This window comes from Stigmatopora argus, chromosome 19, assembly GCF_051989625.1.
Source record: "Stigmatopora argus isolate UIUO_Sarg chromosome 19, RoL_Sarg_1.0, whole genome shotgun sequence".
NCBI classification, from domain to species: domain Eukaryota; kingdom Metazoa; phylum Chordata; class Actinopteri; order Syngnathiformes; family Syngnathidae; genus Stigmatopora; species Stigmatopora argus.
This window is the reverse complement of record NC_135405.1, coordinates 2,822,469-2,834,454: the sequence shown is the minus strand read 5'-3', so window position 1 is coordinate 2,834,454 and position 11,986 is coordinate 2,822,469. Positions and strand designations below refer to the sequence as shown.

Here is an 11,986-nt window from a genome sequence, read left to right as displayed (position 1 = left end):
AATCCCCTTCTGGCCAATCAGCCGCAAAGTATCCAAAACGGAAGTTGTTTGTGTTTCGTCCTCAAAACGGTAAACATTCGCACCCCCATCTTCGGGCATTCGGGAAAGAACGAAAATCCAAAAGACTTTGCGAAAATTGTCCACCTTTTCGCGATGAGACACAACTCGAATGTCCCGGCTTTCCTCACCAAGCTGTGGACGCTGGTCGAGGATGCAGACACGAATGAACTTATTTGCTGGAGTCAGGTAAGCATGCTGCTACTGCGTGTAGTTAGCCCGGTTGTTGTGGCCATTGAAACCGATTAGTAACCTCTCTACAATGTTGCGGAAAGATCGTCGCACCGCCTTGATTTTAAAGGTTAACCAGTAGTTGTCAGTGTAAACATATTTTAAACCCAAGTGTTTTTGTCATTACTGACTAGCTTAGCCTGAACACGACTGGTTAACGGTAGCTAACCACAACCGTATTGTATCGCAATACAGCTATTGGCCCGAGTCAACTGTCATTCTGTTTTTGATTTGGGCACATTAACATATTACATTTATTTTGCTGTTTTATAATGACGAATAATGATGGTGTTGGTTGTCTTTAAGGAGGGCAATAGCTTCCTGGTTTTGGATGAGCAGCGTTTTGCCAAGGAGATTCTCCCAAAGTTCTTCAAACACAACAACATGGCTAGCTTCATCAGGCAGCTCAATATGTGTAAGACATTTTATATCTTTCTGAGGAATTTGATATAAGTGTTATTTACAGTATTGGATTGATAATGTCTCATCTCATTTTCTGAACGGCGTAATCCTCACTAGGGTCGCGGGGGGTGCTGGAGCCTATCCCAGCTGACTTTGGGCCAGAGGCAGGGTACACCCTGAATTGGTGGCCAGCCAATCCCAGAGCACAAGGTGACAAACAACCATTCATGCTCAGACTCATACCTGGGGCCAGGGGCAATCTAGATTGTCCAATCAGCCTACCATGCATGTCTTAGGAATGTGGGAGGAAACCGGAGTACCTGGAGAAAACCCACACAGGAGAACATCCAAACTCCACACAGGTGGACCAACCCGGATTTGAACCCAAGTCCCTCACTGTGAGGCCGACGCGCTAACCACTCATCCGCTGGGCTGCCTGATCATATCCTGCAGGGAAAAAAAGAATGTTTTCTAATCACATTCATTTTGAAATTCCCCTATTTATGTGAAGTAATTGGTATACTGCAAAATAAATTTGATATCATTGGAAAGCTCTGAATGTCCTCTATAGAGCATGATTTAATGCACTGGGTGGGAGATATTTAGGTTTACAAATGTCCTCTCTACAGGACAAATTTGAACTACTGTCAGGAGGATATGTTAAGAATGGAAATTGAAAACATCTAGAAATTTTCTTAAATATGATCCTCTAAGCATCTTAGAGGATCATATTTAAGAAAATTTCTAGATGTTTTTATTCATTTTCATTTGGCCTTAAAGTCTAAGGCCAAATGAAAATGAATAAAATGTTAGATTGTGGCAAAGGAAAGACTGTTGTTAACAACACTGACAATTTGAATAATACAGTAATCCCTTGAGATATGAGCTTAATGCGTTCCGGGACCAAGATCATATGTCGATTTACAATCTTAAATCAACGTTTCCCATAGAAATGAACTAAATACAATTCGTTCCCACCCTCTTTAAAAAACATTTTTATTTGTTCTAATTCACCATCTACTAACAGAGTAACAAATAACTAGTGGTTATGATGTTCAATACAGTGGTACCTCAAGGTACGAGCTAAATTCGTTCCGGGACTGAGCGTGTATGTCGATTTTCTTGTAACTCAAACGAACGTTTCCCGATGAAATGAACTAAAAACAAATTAATTCGTTCCAACCCTCTGAAAAAACACCAAAAACAGAATATTGGATTGAGAAAATGTTTTATTTGTTCTAATTCCCCATCTATTAACAAAGTATCAAATAACTAGTGGTTTAATAATATACTAAAATGTGTTTAATAGAGCTAAAGTTAGATGGATTTCGCGGAGGGTAGAGTGGGAGGGCGAGGGGGAGATTTTTTGCACAGCAACGCGCTCGTAAGATAATATAAACAAATTTAAATGAACTTGGATTACGATGCAGACACACTCAAAAATAAGTTTAATCTAACTTTACACTAAACTTAATTCCAATTTTGTTTTACATTTTTTATACCTTCTCTCAGCTTGGTTGGCTCTGTTTGCCCCCCCTCCACCCTGAGTTTCAGATGCAACCTATCGATGGTAGTTTGCTTTTGTATTCCCTTCAAAATATTCCGAAAATTATGCTCAGAAATGTCCTCACAATAGGATAACGCAGAACCACTTGCCAACGAGTAGTATACATAACTCTCGTATTAGCGATCGGCTCGCCATTCGCAATGACTAACGGGGAAAAAAAACACTGAAAAAATGCAACGCTCCGCCCAGTGCTCGCGGAGACATCACAAGAGGGAGTTGCGACCAGAGAGACATTACACGAGGGAGTTGTGGTGAGAGAGTGCCCATTCTTATGAGCAGCCTCTTGCGTCCGCTGTCTGCTCGCATATCAAAATTTGTCTCGTATCTCAAGATAAATATTTGCCCGAAATTTTACTCGTATCTCAAATTTCTCGTATGTTGGGCCACTCTTATGTCGGGGTACCACTGTACAGTAGTACCTCGTGATACGACAGCTCGTCATACAACATGCTCGGATTACGACGGAAATTTCGATCGAATAATTCGCCCGAGATACGATCAAAATTTCGTGACGCGACCAAGCCAGGTGGCCATGGCAGTCTTTTTTGCGTCTCTTTCGTGTATAAAATATATCTACGAGCACTGGGCGGACTTTGCATTTACCCACCCATTTATATTCCAGCTAAACAATACTATGGATCGGCAGAGAACAAACTTCCAATCTCTACACGGCAGATGCTGTTTTGGATCGTCGTCGCTAGCCGCTTTTTCATTCGAGCTGCCCATTTTTTGGAGGGAGCTCGCGTGCACTCAGTTATCAGTTAGCAAATTTCTTTTCCGCGGAAGGACACGCGTAACACACGCAACACGTAACACACGCAACACAAATGTATACCCTAGCGTGATATACTGTCAGAGCTATATTTGTACCTTCCGTACAGGACACCCCGAACTGCCCCAAATTCCTAATGTATAACCTAGCGTGAAATACTGTCAGAGCTATATTTGTACCTTCCGTACAGGACACCCCGAACTGCCCCAAATTCCTAATGTATAACCTAGCGTGAAATACTGTCAGAGCTATATTTGTACCTTTCCGGACCGCGGCACAGGACACCCCGAACTGCCCCAAGTTTTATAGACTCATGCTCTGTCTCTTTACCTGGCAGCGACTAGTATACCCAGGGTTTTACGCAGTCCCCCTGGACGCGAGTCTCATTTTAAAAAATGGACCTCACGTGCAATGCCCCTTCGCGCAGACATTTACGTGGACTTACCAGATATGACACCAGATGTCTCTTTCAGAGGGTTAGTCGTCAACCGTCGAGAATCCAGGCGCCCCTTCGAGTCATCCAGCCCGGAAAAGGGTATATAAGCGCCGTGCACGGTCTTTCCAGATATCGAACGGAAGCGACCTGGATTCTGCTTCGGTATCTTGACCACAGGCTCGAAGGACCAAATGTTAGGTTTATCTTTAGGTATTTCCAAATTCAGCTTTCAATAAAAAAGGCATCTGTAGTCACATCACCATTTAATTCTTGCAAGAAGAGAATACATCCACCCGCTCGTCCGGTCAAGATTATTCTGTCGAGCGGCATTATGTCCTGCCCATTTAAGGCCTCAAATCAAAACAATTACAAGGTTATCGATTCGATCCAATTGCGTAAGCAAGAAACAAAACAATTCCATATCAAGCAAACCTAGCGTCAAACCTAGCGTCACAATTTAAAACAATATGCGAGTAATCCCGGAGGTTGATTGATAGCCATCCGCTGAATCAACAACAATTTAAGCGTCCTTCACAGATCTTCATTGCGAACTTGTATCTGGGGAAAGGGTTGAGGCGTATCTTCCAATAATCAGTCCTTGGAGCAAGGACTCAGTGAATTGTTAAGTCTCTAGCTGGAGCCAGCTGTCCTGGAGAGCGACCTTGGAGTAAGCGTTTGTCTTCGTTGAAAGCACATATTAATTCTAACTCTAACATAAAAGCGATCAACACATAGATATATATTGTTTAATATAGTTACACATTTAGGATGAGCATTACTATTCCTAATAAGCAAATATATTGATTAATATAGTAAGCATGTATATTATAAGGCTTTATATTCATTGCAAACACATTTATAATAATGATTACTCCAACATTTGCAAAGAAAAGGCGACCGTTAACAATGGACATGGAACGCGAAATAATTGAAAAATATGAGAGTGGGGTACGTGTTACCGAGCTCGCTCGGCAATACGAGAGGAATCCGTCAACTACATCCACCATCCTTAAGCAAAAGGGCGCAATTAAGGAGAAGAGGCCTTCCGGGGGACTAACTATAATTTCCCACCGGCACAGTGACATTCACGATGAGATGGAGAACCTTCTTTTAATGTGGATAAAAGAAAAACAATTAGCAGGAGATAGCGTGACCGAGTCAACCATATGTGAAAAAGCCAGCGGAAATTACATGGATTTGATAACAACGAAAGGAGAGCCTTCAACAACTTCAGAACCCTTTAAAGCGAGTCATGGCTGGTTCGAAAAATTAAAAAAAAGATCTGGAATACACTCGGTAATCCGACACGGGCAAGCGGCAAGTTCCAATTCGAAAGCCGCGGTGGAATTTATCAAGACATTTGCCTTGATTATCACCCAGGAAAGTTACATCCCCCAGCCAGTTTTCAACTGCGATGAAACTGGTCTTTTTTGGAAAAAGATGCCCAGGCGGACATTCATCGTGGCAGAGGAGAAGGCATTACCGGGGCACAAACCTATGAAGTACCGCTTAACGCTAGCATTGTGTGCTAATGCCAGCGGTGACTGTAAAATTAAGCCGCTACTGGTGTACAATGCGGAGAACCCGCATGCTTTCAAGACACACAAAATCAAGAAAGAAAACCTACAAGTGATGTGGCGCGCTAATTCTAAAGCTTGGATTATGCGTCATTTTCGGAACATTTTGAAGGGGAGGCAAAAACAAACAACTCTTGATGCATTCGTTTTGAAGACTTCGCCGGAGCGTCCGGGTGGTGTCAACCCGTAGAACTAAGGTAAAAAAGATTAAAACTAAATTAGAATTCAGTTTTGTGTGACGTTACATTACGTTGAGTGTCTGTATATAGTTATCCAAGTTAATTTAGATTTGTTTGTTCGTTTACGAGTGCCGTGGATTTGCTAGTGTTGCGGTACGATGGGCAGTGCATCACTTTCGCAAACGGCATACCGACTGTCGTAATCACTGAGGGGGTCCCGTAAAATCGGTTTCATTTGTGTGGCACTTAATGACGTGTATTTTATCTTCTCATTTTTCATTGGTTAAATAACGTCACCATGATGATGAATGCATTTTAGAATCCAGGAAATATGCATACTAAAGGCATTGTCGTATTGTTCTTCTGTGGAAAACTAAAATGGAAAACTGACTGACTTATATTGTGGTAGGGGCAGGCCAGAAAACAGGGATCGTCCCGACATGACAATAGTTAATGGTTCAAACCCACAACAACTTGAAAAAAAATCTGCCCGGAACACCTCCCGAGGGAGGCGTCCAGGGGCATCCTGATCAGATGCCTGAGCCAACTCATCTGGCTCCGCCCGGAGGACCGAGCTTCTCACCTTTTCTCTCTAAGAGAGAGTGTGGACATCCTGCGGAGGAAACTCATTTCAGCCGCTTGTATCCGGGATCTTGTTCTTTCGGTCATGACCCACAGCTCGTGACCAAAGATGAGGGTGGGAACATAGATCAATCAGTAAATAGAGAGCCTCGCCTTTTGGCTCGGCTCCTTCTTCACCACAATCGGCCGGTGCAGAGTCCGTATCACTGCAGATGCTGCACCGATCCGCCTGTCAATCTCCTGTTCCATTCTTCCCTCACTCGTGAACAAGACCCCAAGATACAGTCATACCTCTACTTACGAATGCCTCTAGGTACGAAAGTTTCAGGTTACGCAATTTTTGTATATGCAAATGAGTGACTCGAGATATGAAAAAGATCCAAGTTACGAAATCCCCCAAAAAGTAAACGTGGCACATATTTTCACGCACACATACATAGGGCACACGTAAAGGTCTAAAACGGCTTTCGGCCCTGGTAGAACGGGCTCTTGCCGCCATCTGACGGACAAACCTCTATAATTACATCTATAACTGCCGCGGAAGGAGATATTTCAGCAGCGCCGGGCACATTTTCAAATGGTTTATTTATTTTAAGACATTAATAAATCATTTCCTTGTAATTTTCTCTCATTTTTGAGAGAACCCCCTCATCTTTCATACAAAATTGGGACACTTTGACCAATTTTAAAGGGTCTAGTTGGTAGTTTTGTGAGGACCGTGGAACGAATTAGAGAATTTACATTTAAAGTACACATCTACTTATGAAATTTTCAAGTTACAAAAAGTCTTTGAACCAATTAATTTCATAAGTAGAGGTTACGACTAAATCCCATTATGCATTTAGTAACAAACTGCTGAATAACCAAATTGTGACGTCAATATGAAACCTATGTCAAAAGTTCCAACTGTCATACAAGTATTAAAGAATGTTAATAAGTAAATATTGAAATATTCTGTACAGTCTTCCCTCAATTATCGCGATTGTACCTGCATTGCAATTTTACCATTGCGTACTTTTCCTGTTCCTATTGAACTGAATAGCCAGGAGAAAGATAGAAAGAATACAGACGTATTGCTATCTCTAGTAGCCTACAATGTTTATTATTACAAAGAACAGGAAAAACCCAAGATTTATCATTTCAATTCTAAGTATCACAAGGTGTTGAGGTCTCCCATGAATTACATGGTGCAAGAAAATTGTTTAATTTTTACGTTTTGTACAATTTAGTAGGAATGTTTTTCTTCAAAGGTCATGGTCAAATTAATAATTAGACACGAGATTCTTTTGTATATTAGTTTAATTTTGTGTTCTAATAGTTGCTATCTTAGGAGTTTGAATTTGTGATATTTTAACCTCCCTCCTGGTTCTTATTCATTTTATCAACATTTTTTAATTAACTTCTTGTATACATACAGCAACATTATGAAGTAGACTTTCATTGTGCAGGCTACAGACTGTGTCCTTAAATAATAATGCAATATCAGTAGAGTAACATTTACAATTCAGAAAATTCTGTATTATAAATTCAGATGGGTTCCGTAAAGTGATGCACCTCGACCAAGGCCTGGTCAAGCAAGAAAGAGATGGTCCTGTGGAGTTTCAGCATGCTTACTTTAAACATGGACAGGATGAATTACTAGACAACATCAAGAGAAAGGTAAGGTCGCCATGTATTCAAATCCTATTATTTAAAATATTAATTTATAATTTTATAATTACAAGCGTGTTATTGGTTTTGGAGGATTATTTTTGATTGCTGCCCCCCACCCAACACACTTAATATATCATGTCAGGTCATCAGCTTGATCTACAAAAATGTTTACTGTATAACGGGTCACCAACTCCGGGCCCCTATCCAGTCTGGTTTACATATCGCTGTCCAGAGGCTGGATAACGATCTTGCTTATTTGATTCAAGTGTGTTGGAAAAGGGAGATGTGGAAAACAGACTGGATAAGTGCCCTTGTCGACTGGAGTCGGTCATCTCTGCTGTGTAACTTTGGTTAACAGAAGGAGTAGAATGAGGTACAATAAGTATTTTCTGAAGCGGGGCTTTCGAAAGAAAATATGATCCAAATGATTGGTATACTGTAGTGATGGGTTGGTGAGGCATCACGTGTCCAGAGCTGCCAACTACCCCCGAATTTCCAGGGTTTACCTGGAAATGCAACGCAAACTCCGAAACCCCGGACAGCCTCCCCAAAGTCCAGAAATCCAAAGAAATTGTCACTTACATTTTTTTGAAGCAATCATTTCGGAAAAGTACCAAATTTCCAATTCAGATGCCTCGAAATTCAAACCATCGCTACGGCTTCTGCCATCATGATTCAACTGCCCTGTAAATTGGAAGAATTCAGTAACAGGAGTGCATTGTGAATCATCCGAGTTACAAGTTCTGACAAATGATTCGTCATGTGCGACTTCAACGTGGCAATCGATTCAGAATCGATTGCATAGGTAGGCCTCGATCGCTTTAACATTTTTGTTTTCATTTTTTTCATAAGGGAAGTAAGTAGTATTAAGGCTGACTAAACCACCAGTCTTTTGTTTTGATACAAATCCTCTCATTTCTGGGGTTGTTCTAAAGCAGACCTGGGCAATTAATTGCACAAAGGGCCGCAGTGGGTGTAGGTTTTCGTTCCAACCCACAAGAGGAAACCTTTCCACCAATCTGGTATCTTAGAAGTGCAATCAGTGGATTGCAGTTAGGTGCTTCTTGTTTCAGCAGAATTCTTATTAGTTAAACTGTTTGTGCTGCATCGGTGCGAACAAAAACCTGCACCCACAGCGGACCTCGAGGACCGGATTGCCCGGGACTGTTCTAAAGGAAATAGGCATACACAGCACTGGGAAGTCAATATGCCTCCCCGGGATAAGCACAATGTAGGCTTCGAACATTGCACAACATACATGGCTGTCTTGTGGTGTAGAGGTTCACTCGCCTGACTTCGGTGCAGGCAGGCGCGTGCTTAATTCCTGCTGCTGGAGGTATCATTGTGAGTGTGTATGGTCAGGGATAAAGCGGTCCAGAATCGTAGGGCAAAGGAGTGGGACAACCATTCATATTCACACTCAAACCTTGGTGCAATTTAGAGTGTCCAATCAGCCTACCGTGCATGTTTTTGGAATGTGGGAGGAAACCGGAGTAAATGAAGAAAACCCACGGAGGCCCAAAGAGAACATGCAAACTCCACACAGGTGGACCGACCTGGATTCGAACCAGGACCCTACACACAATCGATGAATTGAACATCTGTTATAAATGTTATAATGTCAATGTGTGTTGCAATCAGCAGTTAAGAAGGTCCTAGCTTGGCTTCCTTTGTGCATGCAATGATAGTGACGCATTCCGAACACAGCCTATTAACTGCTTCCGCACTATGGGAGGAACTGCAGAATGCTAGTGATTTGTATCTGGGGTCTAGAAATGTTGCCAGGGTTAACACACTCAAAGACTCCAGATTGGAAGCAGTGTCTGTGACTTGGTGGTTCAGTTGTTCATCTAACTGTATTGCGGGCTATGCGTGCAAGGTTGACGAATGATGCTCAAGTGCGAGATAGAGCATTTTCTTTATCGAGGTGACCTTCAAACCTAAAAATTGCCTCTCTCCAGACTCCTCTACTGTTGCTTGATGGAATGGGGCAAGCACCTATGATGGCGAACGCATCGGCAGTCAGTGGAGTCTGTCTTTAGAAAGGCCAGAGATACCCACACTTCTTCTCTCTTCATGCAGCCTAGACAACATTTCATATATACAGTTCTAGCGCATTGGCACCTCATTGCTCAGTTTCAGACTTGGTAGACCCATTTTGCACCTCCAGCCTATTGACAGATACACTTCCTTATAAACACAGTTTGTCGCGTGACTGCCGTGTCGACACAGTTCTGGCATTGCTTACGATAGTCACTATCTTAAAGCGGTACGCGCACTGACAAAGGGTTTGCCGAGGGATCTCGGTGCACGCCCCGACGGCACATCTGCGTTGCTGGACCCATCACTGGTATACTGTATGTATTTAGGCTGGGTCTGACCTTCATGATGGATGGATAATTAGATATGCAAAAATGGATTGAGGACTACTTTTAATAAAATACTTAAATCATTTGGGGGGGGTGCATGTTTTGACACCCAGGTTTCGAACACTCGTCCTGAGGAAAATAAGATTCGACAAGAAGACCTTTCCAAGATCCTGGCCAGCGTTCAAAGTGTTCACACTAAGCAGGAAAATGCTGATGTCAGGCTAACAACATTGAAAAGGTCAGTGTACTCGGAAGTTGCAAGCTACTTAAATTTATTTCCCCTTGTGTGCTACATGCAAGAATATGTCAAATCTGTTGCACAGTGTGAGAATTGAGTTGATCTCACAATGTTAATGGAACTTAATGTGAATACTGGGAATGTGTTTTTTGATGCTTAATTGTCCCCCCCCAGAGAGAGCATATATTTTTTTATTAATGATCCCAAATTAATTGTGTGTGTGTGTGTGTGTGTGTGTGTGTGTGTTCAGGGAGAATGAAGCTATGTGGACAGAAATCTCTGATTTGAGACAGAAACATGCCCACCAGCAACAACTTATTAAGAAGGTAAGTTTACCTTTTATACAGGATGACATAAAAAATGGGAACTTTTTACAATGCAATAAAACCAAGTGTGATGGAAGACACTAGGGGTCTGTATTGCCTGATATATGGTGATATGGACTCGGTCACGCTATCTCCCGCTGACTGTTTATCTTTTGACCATATTAAATGAAGACTCTCTATCTCGTTATGAATGACACTGCACTGCTTGGAAATGATGGTTAGCACTTCATTGCACTGGCTTGCGTTGGACCCATTGTTTTTCCTTAGTTTTGCAGTGATTAATACAAAAAAAATGCAACCTGTACGAGAAAGACAAAGCGATGCTGTTCTCCTAAGCAGCCTCTCGCATACCCACTTGGTGGCCGCATCGGGAACCGTTTCGTATGCTCATATCTCAAATTTGTCTCGTATCTCAACATAACGTAACATAACATAAATAAATTTAAATGAACTTTGATTACAATACAGACACTCAAAAATAAATGTATACTAACTTTACACTAAACTTAATTCTAATTTTGTTTTAAAGAAGGTAAAAAAAACCTTTCTTCTCCCGGGTTGCCCCACCTGCACCCTGACTTTCAGCTGCAGTTTTTAAAAGGAACCTATCGAGGGTTGTTTGCTTTTGTCTTCCCTTCAAAATATTCAGAAAATGATGCACACAAATGTCCTTGCAATAGGATAACGCACGCCCACTTGCCAACCAGAAGTAGTATACTCCTCTCCTATTAGCAAGCAAGCTCCACCATTCTGCACTGACTAACGGGGGGTAAAAAACACTGAAAAAAAATGCAACGCTCCGCCCAGTGCTCATAGAGACATTACACGAGGGAGTTGCAACGGGAAAGACGGTGCCCATGTTATTCTCAAAAGCAGCCACACCTGGCTGTATGCTCGTATACCAAAATTTGTCTCGTATCTCAAGGTAAATATTTGCTCAAATATTTACTCGTATCTCAAATTGCTCGTATGTTGAGGTATTACTGTACTTGCATCTAAGCACGTTTACTACACGTGGGCAGACGGCATCTGGGTGCTGCCACTTAGTGGACAGGCTTGTAACTTTTTATTTCCACCAAATACACGTGTAAAGATCGTTTCAGACAGGTTTTAAATCGATACAACAATTGTGCCATGTAATATCACGATATATCACAGAATGTATTTTTTTAAACACCTTGGGAAAAACATTTCGTTCATAGAAAATGAAACCTTTAAAGACAGAATGGTGGAATTTTCATTTGTTTAAAGTGATGTCCTTGAGGTGGCGTCTGCCTGCACAAATGCATTCTTGAGGTCTGCTGTTTTAAATTCCTCATCGACCCACTGCATCTCAGCTGGGATAGTCTGAATCTCATCCTGAATTCTCCATGGTTACAAAAATTGTAGTGTTTGCTGTCACTTGCTCATGTCTGCCACGTTGGCTCTTCTTTTTGGGGTCACCCTGTACTTGAGCAAGACAGGCGTCTTCCATGCTTGACCTCCTTCTATTGATTTTTCAGCTTGTACAGTTCATCGTCACACTGGTACAGAACAACCACCTTCTAAATTTAAAGCGCAAAAGGTATGTGCTCAAAGTTATAGCCACGTTTTCATA

General features: G+C 41.8%; 1 protein-coding gene across 2 annotated transcripts in view; it reads left to right on the top strand.

The window, feature by feature from the left end:
• The first annotated feature begins 19 nt into the window (after nt 1–19).
• hsf2 (heat shock transcription factor 2) overlaps nt 20–11,986 on the top strand; it is a 29,092-nt gene continuing 17,125 nt past the window's right edge. For both annotated transcript variants that reach the window (XM_077587831.1, XM_077587832.1), the window contains exons 1-6: nt 20–246; nt 595–703; nt 7,335–7,462; nt 9,939–10,063; nt 10,314–10,389; nt 11,892–11,953. In XM_077587831.1, coding sequence (XP_077443957.1) covers nt 154–246; nt 595–703; nt 7,335–7,462; nt 9,939–10,063; nt 10,314–10,389; nt 11,892–11,953 — 593 coding nt within the window. In that variant the 5' untranslated portion in view covers nt 20–153. The remainder of the gene's footprint in view (nt 247–594; nt 704–7,334; nt 7,463–9,938; nt 10,064–10,313; nt 10,390–11,891; nt 11,954–11,986) is intronic.